The sequence below is a fragment of the Sinohyriopsis cumingii genome, chromosome 16 (genome assembly GCF_028554795.1).
Source record: "Sinohyriopsis cumingii isolate HCF-2022 chromosome 16, ASM2855479v2, whole genome shotgun sequence".
Lineage (NCBI taxonomy): Eukaryota > Metazoa > Mollusca > Bivalvia > Unionida > Unionidae > Sinohyriopsis > Sinohyriopsis cumingii.
The window spans coordinates 89,858,572-89,885,370 of NC_142976.1; the positions used below are offsets into that span (position 1 = coordinate 89,858,572).

General features: G+C 34.2%; 1 protein-coding gene and 1 long non-coding RNA gene across 3 annotated transcripts in view; one reads left to right on the plus strand and one right to left on the minus strand.

The window, feature by feature from the left end:
- The first annotated feature begins 801 nt into the window (after positions 1 to 801).
- The window catches only part of LOC149780973 (solute carrier family 49 member 4 homolog), a 113,198-nt gene continuing 87,200 nt past the window's right edge, over positions 802 to 26,799 (plus strand). For both annotated transcript variants that reach the window (XM_089938087.1, XM_089938088.1), the window contains exons 1-6: positions 802 to 921; positions 3,483 to 3,644; positions 9,031 to 9,238; positions 10,371 to 10,461; positions 10,784 to 10,947; positions 12,143 to 12,197. In XM_089938087.1, the coding sequence (XP_089794213.1) occupies positions 3,501 to 3,644; positions 9,031 to 9,238; positions 10,371 to 10,461; positions 10,784 to 10,947; positions 12,143 to 12,197 (662 nt within the window). In that variant the 5' untranslated portion in view covers positions 802 to 921; positions 3,483 to 3,500. The remainder of the gene's footprint in view (positions 922 to 3,482; positions 3,645 to 9,030; positions 9,239 to 10,370; positions 10,462 to 10,783; positions 10,948 to 12,142; positions 12,198 to 26,799) is intronic.
- Positions 20,089 to 21,936, minus strand: LOC149780974 (uncharacterized). Its single transcript, XR_016415188.1, has 2 exons — positions 21,668 to 21,936; positions 20,089 to 20,250 (listed from the first exon to the last, which is right to left on the minus strand). It is a non-coding gene; the product is annotated as an uncharacterized LOC149780974 (long non-coding RNA).

The window sequence follows — 26,799 nt, forward strand, 5'->3', positions numbered from 1 at the left end:
AGAGATTAATCCCAGAATTGGCATTTCGTATAATTAATAAATATTATAATCTCCTAAATTTATCAAATAAAACCTGCGTAAAATCACATTACAAAAATAAACCAATTCTCGCTTATAGAAGGCCCAAGAATTTGCAAGAGTTTCTAATTAGAACTAAACAGACATAAAATAAAAAAGCCAATTTTCATCATCCAAATGTTACAGACACCGGTGCTCTCAATGTGCAAACATACGAGAAAGTACTTCTTTCAGTAGCGCCAATACAAAAGATGTATTTTCTCTACGTGATAACACTAACTGCATATCAACTGATGTGATTTATTTGATAACCTGTAAAAAATGTAGCATACAATATGCTGGACAAACACTTCAACATGTTTCTAAGAGAATGAATAATCATCGCTTTCATATACAAATTTATAGAGATCCTCAGTTTTCCTTCAATATTTCAACACACTTTAACACCAATAATCACTCTCTACTCGATATTTCCTTCATGCCAATAGATAGTGTGCATGGTAACATGAATAGTCATAAAAGAAACTTATTTGATTCATAAGTTAGATACTTTGTATCCTAAGGGCCTAATGCCAATGCACTACATAATATTGTATAATTAATTTATTTTTCAATTGATACATTGTGTATCCTTTATAACAATATAATTATATGTATGACTGTTTGTCTCTATTTTATTTTATTATAGAATTGTTTCAGAGATTTTTTTTAAACCATGTAACGGAAATGGTCGAGACCTGTTCCGATAGTAATTAAATTTAGCGTAAAGAGTGATCACATGATCTAAAACATGGTGGATGTAGTCTGCGCTTAAAGTGAGGTTTTAATAGGGAGATACAGAAGTCATTAGCGTAGTGAGACATACTCATCGACGCACGTGCATAACGCAGAAAATTAAAAATAGTATGTATTAAGTTTTAAGAGAGACCATGCAAGTGCATTTAAGTTATACATGCATCGAAAAATTGCCTGGCTACGCCCACGTGCTGGCAATCCGAGACTCCACTCACCCTGCCACCTCATGTTTGATTTTTGGACATTTATAAATGTCCAATATATGAATCATGGGGTGGGAAGCGTCAGAGGAAACTCGGATTAACATGCTGGGTGCGTCGTTTTACTCAGCTACATTCAGCTTAGTACTAATATTAGTATCCCTACTTCGCGGACTACATCGAGTCTACCACATCATAGCTATAATATAGGTATACGCAGATAATACCCAAAATTTCAAATGCACAATTTAGAATATTAAATGTATATTTATTGGCCGAGGCTTTCGCACGTGCGCCTTAACTGGGAAAGATACTAGTCCTACATGTAACGCATAGCACATGTTGATTTTGTTTAGGTGCCAGATGCTCAAAACATAAATATAAATGTGAGCGTCAGGTCTTACATGTAGGACTAGGAAAGATACTAAACACTGTTGCCATATATATATATATATATATATATATATATATATATATATATATATATATATATAATTTAAACACCTCTATAATGGATGCAACATACCTTATATTAATTTTTGCAACTGATGTGAAAGGTCGCGGGTTCAAACCCTGGCCGCATCATGCCAAAGACATAAAAATGGTACTAGCAGCTGCCTCACTTGGCGTTCAGCATTAAGAGGTATTTATTAGTACTGGTCAGCCTGGTCTAATTGTTTGTGCACCATATTATAATTATTATGATCCAAACTGCAACAAACACTGGTCGCAGTGTGTATACGAACTTCATATGTTCTGTTGTTTTCCAAAAATGTGCATAATGACAGTAATGCATAATGGTGCAATACTTGTTAGCAAATGCCAGTTGTATAAATCATCTCTCTAAAATGTAGTACACTACCCCCTTATGAAATTGCCACCATAAAAGAATTTCCTGTTTATTTTGTTTTTGTAGTTCATGTGTACTGATGGGCATGTGTTATGATTAGATGAGTTTCCATCATTCTAAATATTTTGTACTTGTCCCAATGCATATTTGACTGGTCAATGTGCAGATATTCTTTTCTATTGTGGGCACACAGCAACTAGACACTTCCAAATTTATATTGTGTTATTGGTGTATTTAACAAAAAAAATATTTTGTGAAATATTATTAATATATATTATAATTGTTACTTTCAGTGTCTTACTGATCCTGTGGCAGACATGTTCATCAACTACTTTAATAGTCATGATTTTTAAAGTATATCAAGTATCAAGTATATGATTTAAGTTGAGAGTTATGATAGTACCAGAGTATGTACATTGCTCAAAGAAATTATTATTAGACACAGGCCCATCTAAACTTGCAAGCCCTGACCTAAATTCCACAAGCCCTGGCTCCAATTTCCACATGCCCAAAATTTCTCCTATTTTAATATTGTCACACAACATTTCAGTTGCTACAGTTTGAATATAAATTCAAAAGGGTTCAAAGGGGTTTGAAGGCAATGCAAGTGTCATTAAGTGTTCATCACTACACTCACTAGGGACTTGATGGTCCTGGTGTTCAAACTTCTCTGCTGGATTTTCTGAGTGAATCCTGTTCAGAACAGTTGATGTATGTCAATGTGTTGTTTGTATAAAGAATTTATACCCCGCCCTCATGTTTTTGCTGTGCTTTATTTTTCCTGGCATGCTTCACTAAGTAAAAGTCCTTCAACCAAGAGTTCTGAAAATGACTTGCACTTGAACACTATTCCGGCAACTGAAATGATAATGCTTTGCATCCTGTATATGCATTAAAATCTGACTTCAAAGAGACAATGCCTTTGTTCACAAACTTGTCAAAAATATAATACATATGGTTTAAAAATTCTCATTTAAGGCAATGATATCTAATAACTTTTGTTCTTGTACACGCATCTAGCATGTCTTTGATTTACCTCTAATGGGTTGTTCCCCTTCCTGATCCTACCTATGCAATTAGCACAATGGTCTAGACCACTGCAGCCTTCAAACATATCCCATTGAAGTGAAAACTTATTATCCCCAGCTTATGCATGTATGTATGCAGAGAAAATCTGTTCTCTATTTCTTTGCCCAGTGTGTGTGTATGTGTATATATATATATATATATATGCAGAGGGCTGCATATTTTGCAACACAAAACTTAAAGTCAGCAGTTAAACTTGAGGGGATTTTTTAAAAACTTTACAGCAAAATGAATAAGGAAAATGGTAGAGGCACTACATAAAATTGAAGAACCCATCATTTTAATTTTTGTTTAATTTACCACTTGGCCTAATACATTTGATTACTAGAGATATTTTAAGAACAAAAAAGCAGTATACAGGCTCAATTATTCGATAAATAATTAATTCTGATAATGAAAACAAATTCTACATTTAGATATTATCCATCGCTATAGCTGTTCTCAGAAAAACTCCATACATGCAGTCATCTATCATAGTATGTATGTAGTTTCACATTACCACACTTGGTGTACATGTATTTATTTTTCTTCAGAATATCGTCAGTTTTATCATGATGAGAGACACGCATCTGCAAAAATCTGCTTTTCCAGGAAATGACAAAGCAGCATCAGAGTTTGCTCATCTCGCAGTTCTTGAGGATAAACTAAATGCACATGACAAAGATCCAAGTATTTCACCAGCAGTAACAACAAAGGTATATTGTGTAATATATGAGGTATAGAGAGACAGAGAGGTATCCTGAAATCACTCTATTACTGGATATATCTGGTGGACCACATTTTACTCTGTCCAACAATACACTGGTCATATGATGTTTCAAATATCATTATATCCAATTGTCTTTGGTTTGTTTGTCCATTAACATGTCAAATAAACACCTTAATGAAATAAAATTCAAATATCATTGAGTTTGGTTTGCAAATTGTTTCTTTTAAAGACAATTAAAGTTTTACCAAGTAAATTTGATTCAAAAGTGACAGATTCTTTGTCAAACAGTCAATATTGTTTTTGCCAACTTGGCTTGTTTTGGTCATTTTTATGTTTTCTGAGCTGTTGAAACACTCCACAGTCTCTGAGCACAAGTCATCTTCTCGACTTATAAAAAAAAAATTCAGTTGAATAATTGCTCCATGATCTGTACTAATTTAGTTTCCACACAACACATTTTGTAACTATATTGTGTTATGGCATGTCAGCAGATCACACCTTTAGAGCAAAATATGTGAGACCTAGGTCCAGATTAAGGAAAAGATACCAACAACAACTAATGTCTTTCATGAACCAAAACTTATTTATGGACCTGATTAAATAAAACTTTACTATTTTTAAAACTGAATTATTAACTGACAATAAACAGACTTAAAAATATATAACACCTAACATGAGCATTTCTGGTGAAATTAGAGGGTAGAGTGCACTAAACTACTGATGCCAGGTGTACTTTTATGTTATAACTTTTTGAAAGAAAAAATAATTTTTATAAATACTTATGCTGAGAGGAAAGTTGTGAATTATGGAAGGACAATGATAATACTAAAACAGCAAATCCAGAAGCAAAGATGAAACATTTTGGGTAAAACTAGGTATATCGATCTTTTTAGGTCACAACTTCTTATGTTATATCCTCTCTGAATGTTTTTATATTAAAATTTAGAAATATATGGCAACTATATTAATTTTTTTGGAAAAAATCCCACAGTTGAAGCTCAACATTAAAGCAAATGGCCATATTTATCAGTAGTATGACATATTGCAAAAATACCTGTATTCATAGTGTATCATAATTTTAACAACACAAACAACACAAATTAATGCTGACTAATATCACACGTAGGACAATTTTTAAGAAAGTATTCACACAAGTAAATGTGGTCTCTACTGCTTCTGCCTCTAGCAGTTCCGCAGCAAATATGCTTAGCTGTACAATTCATCTTTTATATGCGCAATTAATGCTAACCTTAATGCATGCAACTTGTGCATCACAACAGAACTTGTATTGTGCACCTAGAGCAACTTCCACTTACAAAACCAGTTGCAGTATATTATCTATACTGCATAAATAAAGCAAGGTATACGAACAGTTTATCTATACAAATATGTATTCATCTGCCAGCTACACTGTTTTCCAAAGGATATTCTCTTACTATGTCATGGATAAAATCACAGTAATCCTGCACTGTTTTATTTATTTATACTGGTACATTCCCCACCCACTTTTTCTGGAATAATAGGCTATTAATTTATCCAGGCATTCATTTTATGCCTTAAAATTAGGAATGTACAACTGAGATGAAATTCATTGCCTTTTCCTGTATGATTGGACCTGAAATAGGAAGTGATATTACTTGCCAAATGAGACAATGAGCTGACCCAAAATGTGGTGCTGCATCCATTGTTCTCGTTCTCTGTAATACATTCAGATTTTCATTTTAGAATGTCAGAGACTTGATTTCTGACATGGAAAGCTATCCCAAGTTCTTGTTGGGAAGGTTTAGGAACTGCTTCCCACTGCCTTTGTCTTTAAGAGATAATTTAACATGTCACTGCTAGGATGGTGGTTTAGACATGATTTTCAGTCGTTGTTGTTGTAGGGTTTAACGCCATTTTTCAGCACACGATAGGCTATACATGGCAGTCAGTACTAATGGTGGAGGAAGAACCTGGGAAAACCCGGAAAGAACCACTGACCCATGAGAAGCTACTCGCAAGCTTTCTCACATACCCACATTGGCTGAATCTGAGACTCGAACCCGCACAGACAGAGGTGAGATGGCAATGATCCGTAACAGAGAGCGCTTAAAACCACTCGGCCACTTGGGGCCGCATGATTTTCAGTAATTATGCAAACTACAATTTTATTTACTGACCTAATTGCAAATTTCTTTAATATGTTACAAGTGTACAAGAGTTCTTTGCTCAAAATAAATGTTAATTTTGAACGACTGGCTTTGAACAACTTTTTTTGATCCCTGTAAAATGAAAGCAATTGAATTTTTAATAGCAGATCTGTATTTGCTTTGTTTAATACATGTATTGTGAAAGTTTAAATTCATAAAAAAATATATTTTGCAATAAATAAAATAACCTGTATGAAGTACTTTCATCTAACAGATCATTTATGCTCAAATACGTAACCCTTAGCAGTTATGTGACTCCCAGTTTACATTTAATTTGCAAGAATGTTTACACTCATTTCTCTGGTATCTTGAATTTGGACTTTTCCTGTTTTTAGAGGCTCTTGCAAAAAGAAATTTCATAAAAATCCATTCCAAACCAAAATGGTTGGTTTATAGAGAATTCTGGGTTTGAAATGGTCCAGTTTTTAGAACTATCATTATATTTTCTTTTAACTTGGCTTAACCTCTGTAATCGTATATTTTGCTGCCAGTGCTCATCAGAGGTGCAAAACTGACATAAAATGCCCAAATTTTCAGCTTAACAACATCATGGAGGTGGCTGCAGGTGACTTTCTACATGGTGGTTTAAACATGATTTTTGGTAAATACACAAATACAAATTTATTAACTGACCTAATTGCAACTTTCCTTACTTTAATACTGCACAAGTGTACAAGAATTCTTTGCTCAAATGAAATTTTAAAATTTTTGAATAATTTTGATTGATTGGCTTTGACCAGCTTATTTTGATCCCTGTAAAATGAAAACAAATTATTTAATAGGACATCCCTAATTGCTTGTTTAATGTATTGTGGAGGTTTAAATTCATAAATAAAGAATTGGTTTTGAAATAAATAAATTAATCCTGTATTCAGTGGTTTCATTTAACAGATCATGTATACTGAAATACTAAACCATTACAGTCATATTAACATGACACATTGTACATCACTTGTCAGTTGTTGGATTAACATGTTGACATTTCCGATGTGTAGCATGTGATTTTTACAAGTAACAAGAAAATACATCCAGTTTTCAGAGGTAGGTTCACTTGGGTAATGCATGGTAATATTTTTAGGGTCCTGCATAATACAGTAGTAACAGTATTGCTGTGCGCCTCTGCAATATTGTGTTTCACCTCCAGTTGTGGTTGGTCATCGAAGGTGAAAAACTGACACAAGATACTCAAATTTTAAACTTGCACGCAGGTGGCTAACTTTGCATATGTTGTAATCTGGGGACAATCCACTGCATTGGGTGTCTTTTTTAACCCTGTTAGTATATCGGAAAATGTTGTAGAAATAAATTTGATGTGCACAGTTGAGCTCTTATCTTTGACGCTCAGTAAATACCATATATACTCACTTATAAGACACATCCAGCTGCTAACTGCACAGATGTGATATCACATAATGCTCCAGTAGATCTGGGTCTGTGCAGTTTGTTAGAAGTAATTAATAGAACAAACAAAATAGACCCTGGTTGGCAGGAGAATTATGGTAATGTAGATTAGGATCATTGTTGTTTGACTAGACTGATATGTGCGTATAGATAGTAAACAGGTTTATCACAAAGTGTTGTGATGTGATTTGGAATTTTCATGTAGCTTTAGCAATTTTTCAGCCATATCGCTACGATGTCTGCAATGTGGCAGTTTATAGTGATGTCTAGCACTGGGGCATCATGCTGCAGACATGTAGCATGATGTCCCACCCAGTCACATTATCCTGACACCAGGCTGAACAGTCCTAACACTAACCTCTTAATGCTGAGTGCCAAGTGAGGCAGCTGTTAGTACCATTTTTATAAGTCTTTGATATGACTCAGCCGGGGATCGAACCCATGACCTCCTGCATCCAAGGCGGACACTCTAACCACTAGGCCACCAGAGCAGTTTATCACATAGTAGGTATAGTTTTCCTATAGAATGTGCAGTTTCATATTTTTGATATTACCACACATTAAAATATCACTTTATGTGATTCTGATTGGTCCAAATAAGTCCATGAAATTATTGTGCAATATCCTCTTTACTGATTGGCTGGGATCATGAGAAAACATTTTTAAACCCGCCTTCTGGAATGTTTTGTTTTGAATGAACATTTTTAGTGGTCATTTTTTAACTCAACTTGTGAAAGGAAATTGAGGAAAATTTATCTCGGTTATCTGAATATGGATATGTTACACCCACAGGAGTTTGTTATGTCATGTATAACAATATCATCATAAGAAAAATGGTGTTAAACTACAAGACAAGAACAACAATAAGAAGTAGAACTAAGGGTATTGCTTACTTGATAGCAGGTGGGGGGAAGGGGACAGTATATCTGTAACATAGATATAGAATCCACCTTATATACAAGTGTGGTTTAAATGTTAACTTACAGAAGTAAATAAACTGCTTCTGTTCACAGATGAAATTGGACATAAATGGGTCTTCTAACTGACAGACCTTTATCCAACCACAGCATCTTTACGCAGTATATATGGAATGCAAATCAGACTCAGTCTGTTGTTCCAAATCAAATACTGTCACAAATGCATTGCAGCAAATGTGGGAATTTCTGCATCCAGTAATCCTATTTCACATGAAAATTGCAACAATGTAATGTTTAGTTCTAAAAGTGACATTCTGGGGTAAACCTGTACTTTAGGCCTACCGTGTACTGTATCAGTGTGGCATCACATTGCATTGATCATTCTGTTTTGAAAAATGATTTTGTTGCTTTAAAATGTTCTGTTTATTCAGATGGAAGCTTTTTCTTTGATTTATAGTTTGTAAAAAGAGTACAACCTACTTTTACTAGTTCAACTTTGGGACTATATTTTATGCACAACAAATGAAAGGTGCACCGTCTGGCAGAATGAACAAAATTATTTGTTCTTCTTTCTATCTAAATAATTATGTGATTAAAGGAATCTCAAATGGGTAATGATATAATATTAAATATATGAAACTCATTGAATAATGTCCAGCTTTTGCAAGCCAAGGCTCGTAAAAGCTGTATATTATTCAACTTGTTTCATAAATTCAGTATTAAATCATTACCTGTTTGAGATCCTCTATATATTATGCTGAATCGTGTGTTTACTAGCTAGGTATCTGAGGTAAAAAGTTCTGTGGTACATGACTGGGATCTTGGGCCAATATGTTTTATCTTGCTATCTATTTATGTGTTTCAGGTTTATATCAAAAGATGGTATGTTCTGGCTGCCTTTTCCTTGTTTGCATCCATACAAGCTGGAGTGTGGAACACATGGGGGCCAATAGCAAGTGCTAGTGAGGATGCATTTGGCTGGACAGATTCAACTATTGCTCTCCTTACTAACTGGGGAGCTATAGCATATATAATATTTGCTTTTCCTCTCTCATGGTTAATTGTTGTTAAAGGTGAGCCAAGCAAGTTGTTACCTTGAGTTTGTAGGTCCTGTTTTCTCTGGTGGTGCATCATCATGAAGCTTCTTAATCGAATTTACATTAAAAACTTCTCACATGATGGAGGTTGAGACATGAAACAAGAATGTAAATTTTTGCTGCCGGCGGACACTGGCAGGGCATGCATTCTGGTCAAGGTATCAAATAGAAAATGATTTAGTGAAACCTGTGCATTTAAACACCGTAGTTGAAAGTGAAAAGAGCACATGGCTTTTCCTGGATGGGACACCTGTCCATCAAATAGCCCACAGCCAATGTTGGTACCCATTCACTGCTGGGTGGACTAGAGCAGCTGAGATTAACTTTCTAGCTTTTGATGCTTGTGTCTGCCATTTGTGCTGTATCAGGATTTTGGAATAATCTTCTTGCTGTCCTCATTACATTAAAACAGGATTTTGGAATAATCTTCTTGCTGTCCTCATTACATTAAATCAGGATTTTGGAATAATCTTCTTGCTGTCCTCATTACATTAAATCAGGATTTTGGAATAATCTTCTTGCTGTCCTCATTACATTAAATCAGGATTTTGGAATAATCTTCTTGCTGTCCTCGTTACATTAAATCAAGATTTTGGAATAATCTTCTTGCTGTCCTCATTACATTAAATCAGGATTTTGGAATAATCTTGCTGTCCTCGTTACATTAAATCAGGATTTCGGAATAATCTTCTTGCTGTCCTCATTACATTAAATCAGGATTTTGGAATAATCTTCTTGCTGTCCTCGTTACATTAAATCAGGATTTCGGAATAATCTTCTTGCTGTCCTCGTTACATTAAATCATAAATCCTAATACCTTAATCACAATATACTCAGATTTTCTGCAAATTTAGTAAAACTCGTGTGCCAGTAAACATACACACACACACACATTCATTGTTTGGCTTTAATACATGATGATGACATACTCTAGTTTGAATATCCCATAATAGTTATCTCTCTCACTTATAAGATATCACTTTTATGAGCAGTGTTAAAAAGAGGGTATAATGTATTAATTGAAAATTATTAGCAAATTTAGTTGACTGGTTTATTTACAAGGATGTAGTACCGATGAATATGTGTGGTTTGTAACTAATTGTTACAGGTATTAGATGGGCATGTGTATCCATGAGTTTTCTGGTTGCCTTAGGAACAGGTTTACGCTGCATCACTGATAATCCAACAACAGCAACATGGTAAGCTAATGTTTTTCATATTTGCTCGCTTAGTGATTATAGTAAATTTTAGTTTTAGATCTGTTTCTTGGGCACTGTTACATGTACCTTCATTAAACTTACTGAGTGTTAATGAATGTTTCATCAAAAAAAGAATAGGTCAACACAACTCTGTTTTCCTGCATCTAGTGCCTCTGTTAAAATGTCAGACCATACAGCAGTTGAGGTACAAAATTCCTTCAGAATTCTTCATGTACATGTACAAAAGTGAAGAAATGAGTGAAAATGTTTCTTCTCATGCACATAAGATTGATGTCCTAATCTTTGTATATTTGTTTCCAAGGTTAATACATATTGGGCAGTTCCTGAATGCAGTTGGAGGCCCTGTTGCCATGGGAGGTGCACCAGTTGTGTCAGCTGAATGGTTTCCACCCCACCAGAGAACCACAGCAACAGCAATAGGAATCACATTAAATAACCTTGGGGTAGCAGTACCTTTTTTATTAGGTAAATGGGTAAAGAATTCATTGTTGTTTATTGACTTTAACATTAAAGGATTTCAGACCTGTGATCCTGATTTGTTATATAGTCAATGAAATCTGTCATAAATTGCCACTCTTGTGAAATGAGAAAAGTGACCTTGTAAGACAGGTACTTGCTTACTAGGGTTTTATTGTAACGATAATATTCTGTAAGAGATCTTGAAAAAACTGCTGTTGAGGATACATAGATACATGCACCTTATAATAGAGCTGACCTTGATAGCATACTTGACTGTATTCTATTGGTTCAGTCAAACATAATCAATTTAGGCAGTAAACTCCACTTTAAATTGTTCAAAATGTTTCCATCTTTATGACATCATATGGCCCCAGTGACACTTCAGTGGAGCCAGTAAAATGGAAAAATGCAAAGGGAAAGCATTTCAGATCTTCAAAACCTCCAAGACAAAAGTGTTAACCTTTTTAATACACAAAGAATTTGTTACGATGTCCTGGTAGCAATAGCATGATGTCCCAATAGCAATAGCATGATGTCCCATTAGCAATAGCATGATGTCCCATTAGCAATAGCTTGATGCCCAATAGCAATAGCATGATTTCCCATTAACAATAGCATGATGTCCCAATAGCAATAACATGATGTCCCAATAGCAATAGCACAATGGTCCAATAACAATAGCACAATGTCCCATTAGCAATAGCATGATGTCCCAATAACAATATCATAATGTCCCAATAGCAAAAGCATGATGTCCCATTAGCAATAGCATGATGTCCCAATAGCAATATCATGATGGTCCAATAGCAATAGCATGATGGTCCAATAGCAGTAGCTTGATGTCCCAATAGCAAGAACAGTATTTTATTAGTAAATATAGATTTACTGCTAAAAATATTCATGTTTTATAAAAAGGTGTTTCTTTATCTGATGGTGGAATGTTGAATTTTACTGTTTTTCTGTCTAAAGTGTAAAGTGTAAAGATTGAAAAGTTTGCCTCATTATTTTTATTTCATTCATTAGAATGTGATTTACTGGGCAAATAAATAAAATATATATTGCTTTTTCCCCGTTGTATTGAGGGTGTACAGTAATGCAGGTTACACTCCACTGTTGTTCTGCCTTAATTCTTTTTACAGAGAAAATGTCATAACTTATTTCCACCTGGTTGTAGATACACCCATCTGCATCTTTCTTTCAGGTCCATATTTAGTACCAGAGAGGAAGATAATGAATTCCACATATTTTATTGACAGGTAATTTGTCATACACATTACATCAGTAGTTTTTACATACTCACCATAAAAAGTAGCTTCTTGTTTATGATGTTGTCTGTCCATCCAGCCATCTGTCAATCCACTTGTTAACAAGTTGGTTTCTGCTCAGTAACTTTGGTTATCAACATCATCAGTCTTTGTGGATAGCTTGCACCTGAGGTAATGTAGAACCCAACCAATTTTGGACTCAAAAGGTCAAAGATAAATGTAACTCTGAGTGGAAGAATACAAATGGTTTTTGCACAATAACTGGAGTTTTCCATCATCAGTGGTTACCAAGCTGTGTGGATAGCTTGCACTTGTGGCAAGGAAGTACCCAATTGATTCTGGAGTAAGAAGGTCAGCATTCAAGGTAGCTCTAACTGGAAGAAGAAAAATGGTTTTTGCACAAAACTGGAGTTTTCCATCATCAGTGGGTGTGAAAAGCTTGCACTAGTGGTAAGGAAGAACACAATTGATTCTAAAGTCAAAAGGTCAAAGATCAAAGTCACTATAACCAAAAGAATAAAAAGACTGCTTATTATTAGTTATTACAGGACATACCTCACTTGGAGTAGAAAAAAGTAGGCTATTCATTTAAGGATCTAAAGGTCAAGGTCAAGGTCACAGACTCAAAGAAAAAAAATGGTCGTCTAATATTAACATTAGCTTTACATTACAGAGCTGGCCCAAACTTTGTAAATGTCTTATACTCAGGGTAAAGAAAATCATATCAGTTTTAGGGTTAAAATGATGAAGGCCAAGGTCATCCTAACAGAAAGAAAAAGAATGGCATTTGCACCTAAATTCTAGTTTTCTGTATAGAGAACTATTAAAAATGGGGCAGGTGTATAATCTACTTTTCACTATACTCTTATTTAATTGACAACATCATTATGAACAACAACAACAGTTAGTAGAAAAAGCGAAATTGTAGAGTATATTAGGTCTTGTATCATTTTGTTTTGTTCTTGTTATTATTTAGTTATTCTTGTCAGCAGGTATATGCTTAATATATAACAAGACATACCTATTATACTGTAATGACTTTATGTCTTTTAATATGTAACAGATAGAAAGCAAAGCCAACAATTTATGTAAAATCACGAAGCAATTTATTTCCCCACAATACAAAAACAATTAAAAAGACAATAATGTGAATTAAATTCCAAATAATCTTAAATGTCCTATCACAAGTCCCAAATATTGTTCCAAATAAATTCCAGTAGTATTAAATGTCCTGATATAACACAGGGATGCAATCCAGAATGTCTTCAAATGAGTTCACAAAAGTCCAAAGTATACTGTATCATGTGTAACAGATGGGACACCCAATCCAAGAAGACCTTGGTGGGTTTGTGGCATCATTAATTGTTTCCTTGTTTGAAACACAAAGTTCCAATTCATAAAATTTATTCTTTTAACATACGTTATTAAGCATTGATTGCTTGAATGACTCAGATAGTCATAATTTAAACCATTTAACAAAGAAAGTCACTGGCCATCACCACTATGACACACGTGAATCACAACAGTATCTATTGCTTAGGCCGTCTATTGAACAAGTATTGCCACAGAATGTAATAACTACTGCATGCGCTTACAATGAGATAAATGCACTGTTGTAGATTTTTCTGTACAGATAGTACCCAGAAATACAAAAAATGTCTTTAATCCTGGACTATAAAGACCTAGATATACATGAACTCAGTGACCTGGACATCTTCCTTTAGCATTATGAGATAATTGTCATATAATTACATAAAAATGGGGGTCCCCAAGGAGGTGGAGGCTAAGTAGTCTGAAAGCACTTGCCGTTTCTGATCACTGCCATCTCAAATGTCTGTGTGGGTTTGAGCCTGAGGCCCAGCCATTGTGGGTATGTGAGAAAGCTTGCCAGTAGCTTCCTTTGTGTCAGTGGTTCTTATTGGGGGTTTCATCAGCAACCATTAGCAGCAATTGAACCTGTCTCTATGGATTAAGTAGTACAGTCATGGAAAGTTCCAGCTGCAAAGAGCTCTTCGAGATTACTAACAAGCTAATGTCAAGGAACAAATGTACACCACTTCCAACTACCTTCTCTCTAGTGGACCTTATGGACCTGTTTGCAAATTTCTTCCGTGACAAAGTACAAACCATTAGAGATAAGCTTGACAACACAATTTCAGTTGACTCCTCATCACCATACAGTTGGGATACAGAATTTGAGTGGCAACCATTAGCAGCATTTGAACCCATCTCTGTGGATTTAGTATGTATAATCTTGATTCACACAATCAGTACGAAACCTAGGTGCTACTCTGGACAGTACTCTCACATTGCACCAACATGTCATGAACATATGCAAGGCTGCATATCTTTAGCTGAGACGCATCAGCTCCATTTGCAAATATCTTAAAGTTGATGCCACTAAAACAATTGTGTGTTTATTAGCACTTTCAAGACTGGAGTATTGTAACTCAATTCTGTCTGGTTCATCTCAATATCTACCCCAGAAACTACAAAAAGTTCAAAATGCAGCAGCTGGGGTCATCCTTAGAGTATCATGATCAGAGCACACCTCCCCTTGCTCTGTACCCTACACTGGCTATCCATTCAGTCCAGAATCAAACAAAAAAATTGTTCTCTGTGCTGTGTTTCATTGATGGACTCTAGTCCAACATACCTATCCAACCTCACCCGTGTGTACACACCAGCAAGATACTTATGCTTCTCTTCTGACAATCGTATACTCATTATTCCCACTATGAAAACGAAGTCATATGGACAGCATTCTTTTGCATACCAGGGCCCAGCAAGGTGGAACGAATTGCCCACTGAACTTAGACACAAAGACATTGATCTCATTCAAGAGTGCTCTTAAAACTCACCTATTTCGACTGCAAGAACAAATTTAAAGACCTAATAATGTTTCCCACCTTAATTATTTTCAGATTGGTTTGTGTTTTCTAATTTTTGGTGTTTGTTTTTTGTAATCATATCATTATATATGGTTTTTTATGTTATAGATGTTGTCTAATGTTGCAAAGCACTTAGAGCTTCAAAAGATTAGGTGCTATACAAAGTCCTCATTATTATTATTATTATTATTATTATTATCAGGGGCAGATAAATAATATTACAAAACCCAAAACAACAACAACATCTACATGGTAGATCTTTATAATTAACATATAATTACAATATCCAAATGGCAGACCATTATAATTGTCATAATTTGTTCCTTGTGGTAGACCTTTATAATAGTCATATAATTGCATCCACTTTTGGTAGACATTTATAATTGTCATATAATTACATCCACATGGTAAACCTTTATAATTGCCATATAATTACATTCACATGGTAGAACTTTATCATAAGTATATAATTACATCCACATGGTAGACCTTTATAATAAGCATATAATTACATTATCACCTTTATAATAAGCATATAATTACATCCACATGGTAGACCTTTATAATAAGCATATAATTATATCCATGTGGTAGACCTTTATAATTGTCACATAATTACATCCACATGGTAGACCTTTATAATAAGCATACAATTACATTCACATGGTAGACCTTTATAATTGTCATTTAATTACATTCACATGGTAGACCTTTACAATTGTCATATAATTACATCCACATGGTAGACCTTTATAATAAGCATATAATTACATCCACATGGTAGACCATTATAATTGTCACTGAATTACATTCACATGGTAGACCTTTAGAATTGTCAAATAATTACATTCACATGGTATACCTTTATAATTGTCATATAATTACATCCACATGGTAAACCTTTATAATTGTCATATAATTACTTTCACATGGTAGACCTTTATAATTGTCATATAATTACATCCACATGGTAGACCTTTATAATCATCACATAATTACAATATCCAAATGGCAGACCTTTATAATTGTCATAATTTGTTCCATGTGGTGGACCTTTATAATAGTCACATAATTACATCCACTTTTGGTAGACATTTATAATTGTCATATAATTACATCCTCATGGTAAACCTTTATAATTGTCATATAATTACATTCACATGGTAGACCTTTGTAATTGTCATATAATTACATCCACATAGTAAACCTTTATAATTGTCATATAATTACTTTCACATGGTAGACCTTTATAATTGTCATATAATTACATTCACATGGTATACCTTTATAATAAGCATATAATTACATCCACATGGTAGACCTTTATAATAAGCATATAATTACATCCACATGGTAGACCTTTATAATAAGCATATAATTACATCCACATGGTAGACCTTTATAATAAGCATATAATTACATCCACATGGTAGACCATTATAATTGTCACTGAATTACATTCACATGGTAGACATTTATAATTGTCAAATAATTACGTTCACATGGTATACCTTTATGATAAGCATATAATTACATCCACATGGTAGATCTCTATAATAAGCATATAATTACATCCACATGGTAGACCATTATAATTGTCGCTGAATTACATTCACATGGTAGACCTTTATAATTGTCAAATAATTACATTCACATGGTATATCTTTATAATAAGCATATAAAATGACGTCAGAATAAAAAAGGAATTGCTTGCTTGTCCTTTTTAAAGGAATTTTAAACCCTGTACACACAATATCAAGTTTAATAAGAAGAAGCACAAGAAGTTGTAAAGTGAATCATGTTGTACTAGTAAACCTACTAGTAACAATACTACATGGTTAATTCCCAAACATATGCATTAACAATACCCTATTTCCCACCACTGATTTTGTGATCTCCAAAGCCTGATGTAGTAACAACACTACATAGCTCTCCACCATACCCATGTAGTAACAATACCCTATGTCTAGGCACTGATTTTGTGATCTCCAAAGCCTGATGTAACAACAATACTACATAGCTCTCCACCAAACCCATGTAGTAACAATACCCTACTTCTAGGCACTGTTTTTGTGATCTCCAAAGCCTGATGTAGTAACAACACTACATAGCTCTCCACCATACCCATGTAGTAACAATACCCTATTTCTATTGCACTGGTTTTGCGATTTCCAAACCTGATGTAGTAACAATACTACACAGCCATCCACCAAACCCATGTAGTAACAATACCCTATTTCTAGGCACTGATTTTGTGATCTCCAAAGCCTGATGTAGTAACAACACTACATAGCTCTCCACCATACCCATGTAGTAACAATACCCTATTTCTATTGCACTGGTTTTGCGATTTCCAAACCTGATGTAGTAACAATACTACACAGCCATCCACCAAACCCATGTAGTAACAGTACCCTATTTCTAGGCACTGATTTTGTGATCTCTAAAACCTGACGTAGCAACAATACAAGATAGCTCTCTGCCAGACCCATGTAGTAACAATACCCTATTTCTAGGCACTGATTTGTTTTATTCAAAATCTGATGTAGTAACAATACTACATAGCCTTCCACCAAACCCATGTAGTAACAATACCCTATTTCTAGGGAACTGGTTTTGTGATTTCCAAGCCTGATGTAGTAACAATACTACATAGCCTTCCACCAAACCTATGTAGTAACAGTACCCTATTTCTAGGCACTGATTTTGTGATCCCAAAGCCTGATGTAGTAACAACACTACATAGCTCTCCACCAAACCCATCTAGTAATATTACCCTATTTACATGTGACATTGTAAAGCAGAGTCTGTGATCTCCAAAATATGATGTAGTAACATGCTACATTGTCAGTCACCAAATTTGTGTAGTAAGATTACTTTATTTCTAGGTCACATTGTAAAACTGAGATAATACTACATTGTTCATTTAGTTGTATTACCCTTTTTCCATTTAACAGTGTAACACTAACTTATTTGATTTGCAAAACCTGGTGTAGTAAAAATACTACATCGTTAATTCCAAAGCACAAATAGCAACATTACCCTATTTGCATGGTAACAGTATACCATTCATTTGGTTGTTTAAAATATCTGATGTAAGATTACTAGATCTATGCCTCACACTGCCTCCAGAATATAAAAAAATTATGTGTTCTTATTCCTATATGACTTGAACTTTGTGTTTAATATTAGTTGTAAATGCTTATTATATTATTATATTACTCTACTGATTATCAAATGTACTACCCTCCCAAGTGGAGACTGCCCATGGTAGTAATAATAGAATCCATCATATGCCTATGTGTAAATTATGAAAATTCCATCCTTGGCTCAGAATTTAAAGTGGTACACAAGGTTGTGTTGAGTGTTTGATGCAAATCTGTAATCCCAAGGGGAAAATTTCTATCAGTGATCAAAGCACAACGATTATTATTTTCTGACACATTTTAATCAAAATGGGAGTCCATGTCAAAAAGGCATACTGTTAATATTGCAGCAACTTTGAAACTTTCATTACCTAATGATAGAGCTTAAAAAGTTAGATTTACACTGAACTATTCAGTGGAAACTTTCAGTGATGTTCCTTTTAGCTTTCAAAGAACACAAACACAGTAGTTAAATGATACACATATGAAGAAGTCACAAAAATAAGTCCACTTTTATTGATAAGATTAATCAAGATGGACAAAAATAATGACATAGTTCTCATTCAACTTTGAGATACAATTGATTTACCCTTCAGAAAAGATACAATAAGAATGTATATTTTATGAACAAAACAACAATTACAACAGCAGCTTTTTCAGCTTGAAATGCTTGTTTTGACTACTGGGAAAATATGTTCAGGTGATGATGCAAATGAAGACATATTTGATATTTTGTGTGCTCCCAGTAAATGTTGTTGTTGTAGGGTTTAACGCCATTTTTCAGCCCACGAGAGGATATACATGGCGGCCAGTATTAATGGTGGAGGAAGAACCCGGAAAATCCCCGGAAACAACCACTGACCCTCAAAAAGCTACTGGCAAGCTTTCTCACATACCCACATTGGCCGCCCAGTAAATGTGTATATGAATGTGATAATATCATTATATTGCCAAACATACCATATACCTAATTAAATTTAAGGTGATTCCTGAATACATTTACATATCATTTGAAATTTGCTTATACCAAGAGGTGCTAATGTTAAATGTGACTAGTTATAGATTTTATTTTGAAATAATATCTGGATACAAAGAAAGATGTCACCCCTACATCAAGTTTGTCATCCTGAAGATCATGCTAAGCCTTCTTTCCATGATCAATGCATAGATAGATACCTGACAAGTGTGTCACTTTAAATTGAATAATGAACATTTGTTCCAGATAATAAGGGCTGTTCCATTAAAACATATGTGGGACAAAGGGAAGGCACTTTTAAAGTGGGGTACTCACCCATAGATGCTGTTTAGAAATTTCTTATAATTTTAATATGAACTCGAAATCAAAGTACCATGGCATATATTTTTTAAAAACTGCCTTCCCTGGGTACCATGTATGTTTAAATGGAACAGCCCTAATGGTTATAATAGCGCAATCATATCTTTGTAAAGAAGCAACCAGTAACAAGTGTGCATATACTGTCTTCACAAAATAGTACAAAATACTTCCTATAGAGATTGTCATAAGTTTAATATTTTAGCATTAAAGATTGAAAAAGTTTGTAAGTTTTGCTCAAAACAGTGATGGCTTGAAAGAATCAAATCGGTTTCAAAAGGAAAATAAATCACACAGCAATTTACTTTTGTCATATGATTAATATCAATTTTGCAGTTTTGTGCCACAGTGACAAGATTGTCAGACTTATTTTAAATAATTTTTTATTCTAGTTTCCAGCCACTTCTTGTTAATATTTTTCATTGAAATTATATCTTTGGTGACATGTCTAAACAATTTACATGCTAGATAAGCTGTATATATAATATGTTTGCCTTTTTTGTCTAGCTTCATTGATATTTTGCTGTATGCCAATTTCTCTTTTTGCACTTTTGCTATTGGTTCTTTACAAAATATAAAGTGTTTTCATCTGAAAAAATGGCCAGATACAAAAATTTGTGGGTGTATTCAACAAGAGCTAACTCTTGGTCTGTGCTTTCTGATCCTTTTCCTTCCTGCAATCAAAGATAGAAAAAAATTAATTTGTTACTTCTAATCTAAAAACCAACTGCATAAAATCTGTGAAGATGAAATAATTAAGGATATAATCTTGAGCAACATACACTTTAAAGCATATAAATGTTGAATTTTCCGTCACAAATATCCTAAAGACAGAAGGCTCATAGACCCACTACATGAATGAGTAAACCTCTGTAAACTTTACATCGGCATAAAGATACATATCATGGGGATAAATGTTAGGCCTTATTGATTTGTATTGAATTGTACAATGGAATTCAATAAAGTTAGTCAGAATCATGCTGAAAAATCACTAACATTTATTTGCAAAATTATAAGCAAAATAATGTGTGCATTTGGAATTAAGCTAACAAAGTACATCACTCCCTCAATAACTCATGCCCTGATAACTTGCAAACCCGCATATTATTAATTCCAATTAATTAATTCGCAACACGTGATATGTTGTTGAAACCAGTTGGAACGATCTTTCATATGTTGGACATTTTGAAAATAAATGTTATTTAAACAGAATAACGAACAACTTCATTAGAAAAAGCACGTTATAAAAAATTAATATCGACATGATTGTAAAATGAGGAATTGGTCAATAAACAGCACAGTTCCATAACACTGCTCCCCCCCCCCAGTTTTCTTGATATCAAAGGGATTTTTTTCTCAATTTTTGGAGTTCCCTTGGTAACTCACATCCTGCTTAAAGTGTGGTCTATGTTTGTGGACCTCATTGTGAAGTACTTTTATAATCATTTATCCAATATATATAAAATTATGTCTTTTGTATTCTTCCTACCAGTGTCCTATATTCATAGCATATATTGAAGAGGTTCTTTTTTACTTAATTCTCCACAAATGCTTCAAATATGAATAAATATATGGTCGAAGTATTTAACATTACCGGACTTGCAACTGTGTATCTTTCATAATGACCAAATGGAGAATATCTTCCAACTCTTATTACCCAGCCTAATGATGTTATTGTCTTTTAGACTAAAGGTCTGTTTGGGTTATTATTGTGGTACTAGTCACAATACATCAAATTCGTATATAAAATACCTTGAAAGAATATTTACTGATATCTATAAGGCCATTCTTAAGCTTAAACTCAATCTGCAACTCAGTTAAAGCCAACACATTTTACATACATAACTGATATAGCTAATCACATCTACTGTATAAATTGAAAACAGAAAGTATGACTTGGAAAATCTCATATAAAATATTCATCCATCTTTAAAAGAAAGTAATTTACTAGTTTAGAATTAACCAGTTTGATGTCATTTTGTTTATGGAAATTACATTATATAAGATTAAATAAGTCAACTGAAAATATAACTATCAAATTAAAAGAAAATATTAAATCAATTGTCAAATATCATGACATTGAAAACATACCTTTGCATGTTGTCTGACTGCTGTTGCATATATTGGAAGTATCTTCTTTTTTGTCATCAATACATCTTTCAAAACAAAAATATTGTCTTTTATCCCCCACTTATCTTTCTGTGCCATTTGGCTCTGCTGTTTATTGGTGTGATCCCTCTCAGACTTGTATCAAAGAAGGGCCCCCTATGTCACTTCATTAAGGATGGAGTTTCAGAAATGACCAGGCAAAATGATATCAGTTTGCCTTTTATGAGAAACCCAATTACTGGACTGGAGGACATGAAGGCTATCATATTTCAGATTATCAGTGTCAATTTGTTGGAATCCAATTGACTGTAATTGCTCCAAAGAGAAACCTGTTGATATGTGATTATGCAGCTGTTCCCCTGTAGCTGAGCAGGGTCACCTGAATGGGGAGTTTTCAGAATTAGATTTTGAAAATAAAAACATTTTAGCACAATTAAGCAAAAACAATTGGGGAAGATAGATTATATATATATATATATATATATATATATATATATATATATATATATATATATATATAATTGACCCAATTAGATGTTCAGGACATTATAACTTCATTGTATTTTATACTTTCCACACTTTGTAACACTTTGTACTTGAACATGCTGTCTTACAACAATTCCAAGTACAAGAAATTCACATATTCTGTCTATATCATTATTGGCTATGTATGTATTTATGTAAATGTGTTGTAACTGTGCATGGGAAAGACTATATGTATGTATGTATGTATGTATGTATGTATGTATGTATGTATGTATGTGTGCATGTGTGTGTATATGTGTGTGTGTGGATGGATGGATGTGTGTGTGTATGTATGGATGCATGGATAGATGAATGGAAGAATGGATGGATGGATGTATGTATTTGTGTATGTATGTATGGATGGATGGATGGAAGAATGGATGTATATATGTATGTATTTGTGTGTGTATGTATGTGTGTTTGTGTGTAATTTCACCTAGTAAAACAACCTGTGATGGCTCATTTCATAGGGAATCAGACTCATAATCCTAGCATTCAAGCTTTGACAGTCTGCTCAAGCCAGCATTGGGCTAACCGCTTTAGTGTGTCCTTGGGGAAAAGTATTTGGTTATAATGGTGCTGACAAAACCAACAAAAGCAAAACACAAAAAATCCGGCTCTGTCGGTCAACAATATAATAACTAATGAAGCACACTCCAAGAACAAATACTTGCATTAACAAGGAAAACAAAATTAACCTCTGGGTTTTTATCAACTCATTATAGTACCTACCTTGATATATAAAATCAAGTTATTGTATGCCATGCCCTGTCTTATCGCTGTGAACATCATTTCATTGTCAAGATAACTTGTATATGAATTTTTCTACTTCATAATTCTTGTTCCCAATTGCATTTAGAGATTACTTTTCTAAAAGATTTGCAATGGTAGTTATATTGATTATTCTCTGGCTCATGTAAAGTTACAAATGGTTACATTGTTCAAGATCGCTCTCGTGGCCTAGTGGTTAGAGCATCTGCCTTGGATGTGGGAGGTCATGGGTTTGATCCCCGGCCAAGTCATACCAAAGACTTACAAAATTGGTACTAACAGGTGCTTCGCTTGGCACTCAGCATTAAGAGGCTAGTGTTAGGACTGGTTGACCTGGTGTCAGGATAACGTGACTGGGTGGGACATCATGCTACATGTTTGCGTCATGGTGCTGCAGTGCTAGACATCACTATAAACTGCCACACTGCAGACATCATACATCATAGCGATATGACTGAAAAATTGTTAAAGCTACGTTAAAAATTCAAATCACACACACACATAATTTGTCACACCAGCATAAGTTGTCAGCTGAGTGACATACCATACCTTATCTTCATTCTGTATTTAGAGTGATGCTCTTTTCAAATGGAGAGGGTTAACATTAGAGGCAGAATGGTTCAAACACTGACTCTGTTCAACATTGACCCATGGGAATTAGTTAATGAAGATATCCTTGACACACAGGGTGTTAGGCTGAAAATTATTTCAGCTGTTAGTACAAGTATCAACCACAGTTATCTCTAATCTGTGTTACTAAATATATTTGCTGGTCCTGATTGTCCAGTGATACATCAATCTCTGTTAATTATCAGAGCATGGTTTTCAAAGCATCAGTGCTTGTAGTTCCAAGTCAACCTTTGTTTAGAGAAGATGACAATAAAGATCTAAACATAATCAACAATTTCATGTACATGGCTCCCCTACACCTGTATAAAAGTGTACAATAAATAACAGATTGGAACTTGCTGTTTAGTAAAGGCATTCAAGTAAAAGCTATCAGAACCATATTGAATTATTTTCAAGCAAGTATGTCAGGCATAACCACTTACATACAGAACCATGTCTAGTCTAATATGATTGTCATGCCAAAATGAATTTTAAGCCAAAAAACATTCAGCCCTCACAAGTTTTGTGTACCCATTCCTCTCTCTCTCTCTCATTGATTTATGCTCCAGTATAAACAAAATAAGCATTGTACTCAAATTTATAATGCTGTAGCTATTATTTTTTCAAACTGTATGACATTTTCTGCATCAGTGTGCTTCTAGCAAACACGCTTGCAGACAACAATATCTTGCTACAATAAATGATTATGTATAGTAACAATAAAGTAATTTTGATTGGTTCAGTTTTTTTAATGCAATTACATGTAGCAAACAATATCTTTTCCTCTAAACAGTGCTGATGTCATAAATTATCCTAACAAATAGGTTTAAGATTGTGTCTTGTCAGTTTTGCAAACAAATCATAGATCACTTCTCTATCCAAATGTAAAAATTATATGAAAATATATCCAAGATGGTCAGTCCCATGATAGCTTATAACTATATTTAAAAAAGTGTTTTTTTCTGATGCATTTAAAGGTTTGAACCGAAATCTAATCTCAATTTCCTCTAATCTCTCTATCTTGAACCCAAATAACATTCAATTCTAAATGTTTTGGGTTTTGTGATGGCTATTTTATGTCATATGTATTAGTACTGTATTGATTACGTGGAATGACTGCTGATCATTCAGATATTATTGCTAATCATATAAAAAATTGGTAACAGTGAGTTACCCCTCAAACTTACTTCATAACACTAAGCATATTTAGCTAGCTGTACAAATTGTACATGCAGATTGAAAATTTGCATAAAATGTCTCACTCACAGTCTGGATTTCTTCAAAAGCCTGTGATGAAATGAAGCAGTCTAATTAATATATCTGCCATGGATAAAGCCAAATGCATTACATGTCCCATTGTCTGCTATTCTTAGATATAATGCAGATTAATATTAATACTATCTTTGCTCATACTGTATGCAGTGGTAACATTATATCTTATGGTTTGTGTGTCTACTAGTCATTTTAAAACTAGACAGGCACAAGTTTGAAAACTTTGCAGTGATTCTGAAAATCACGGTATCATTGTTACTTATTATTGCATGCAGTGGTGGATAAAACAGCGAACTAATTTTTAGGTATGATACAGAGTAATATTAATAATATTAATAATATATTTGCTCATACTGTATGCAGTAGTATGTAGTAATATGATATCTTAAGGTTTGTGTGTCTACTAGTCATTTTAAAACTAGACATGCATAAGTGTTATAACTTTGCAGTGATTCTGAAAAGCATGGTATCATTGTTACTGATTATTGAATGCAATGGTGGATAAAACGGCGAACTAATTAAAGGTATTATACATGCCTGAACTTCATGCAAACACAAGAGTATATTATATTTGTGTCAGCAGGAGTAACATATATGTTTCACTTGATTTTAGAAATTGAATTTGCTGTAATTCTCACCATTTTACAGTCTGTACATGTTTTGTAGATTGCAATTAACCATTTATTGTTTTCTAATGAATTATGGACTTCCACTTAAGTAATTTACTGCAAGCTGACTGTTACTCTTAGTACAATGTGACTCGCTCTTTACTGCACACTGCTCCGATGGCCTAGTGGTAACATCATCCATCTTGGATGTGGGAGGTCATGGGTTAAATCCCCAGCCGAGTCAAACCAAAGACTTACAAAAATGGTTCTAACAGCTGCCCCACTTGGCTCTCAGCATTAAGAGGTTAGTGATAGGACTAGTTGGCTTGGTGTCAGGATAATGTGACATGATGCCCCAGTGCTAGACATCACTATAAACTGCTACACTACAGACATCGTAGCGGCATGACTGGAAAATTATTAAAGCTACATTAAAAATCCAAATGACACACACACACATACTTTAGTGCAATGTGACTTTCTCTCTTTACTCCAATGTGACTGTCACTCTTTACTTCAAGGAGACTTGCTCTTTACTGCAGTTTGACCATCACTTTTTAATAAGTGTGACTGTCACTTCTGGTGCAATGTGACTGTCACTTTTTACCTCAGTGTGATGCACTCTTGGTGCAGTGTGACTGTCACTCTTTACAGCAATGTGACATACACCCTTGGTGCAATGTAACTGTCACTCCTAAGCTGTAATGTGATTGTCAACACTGGTCAACAGTGAAATCATTACTGACTTGAAAAGGCCCTAATCTGTAGTATTTTGGTGTGCCGAACACGAATATAACCGTGAAAAATTTGTATTGGCTCTCGTTTTGAAGATATTCATATACCTCATTTTCTATGTTTCACTGTGTAAATTTCTCCAGTAGGACTGCAGCAACATCCGGAATAATGATGTAACATTGCATAATACCATCATGCTCACATCATCCACAGTTGATTGCATCATTTTCTGATGCAATGCAATACTAATGCCATGCGGCTGCTGAAGTAAGTTGACGTCAGCAGTGTACTATACATGTGTAGGCCTATTATACTAATGCCAGGCGGCTGCTGAAGCTGACGTAAGCAGTGTACTATATAAAGCCCAATCAGATAGGTTCAGCATTTAAAATATTTTAAACGTTGTGCGAGACAGTTCAAGCTACTGTTACATAAAACTTATTATTTTATCCATTTACGTACAATAAAGAACAGTAATGCCTCGAAAGTGTGTTAATACCGCGGACAATTTTTGCTATATTTGTGGGGAAGTGACATTTGCCAACCAGAAGAAAAGTATCAATTCTCAAGTGAAGAAGGCATATCATCTTTACT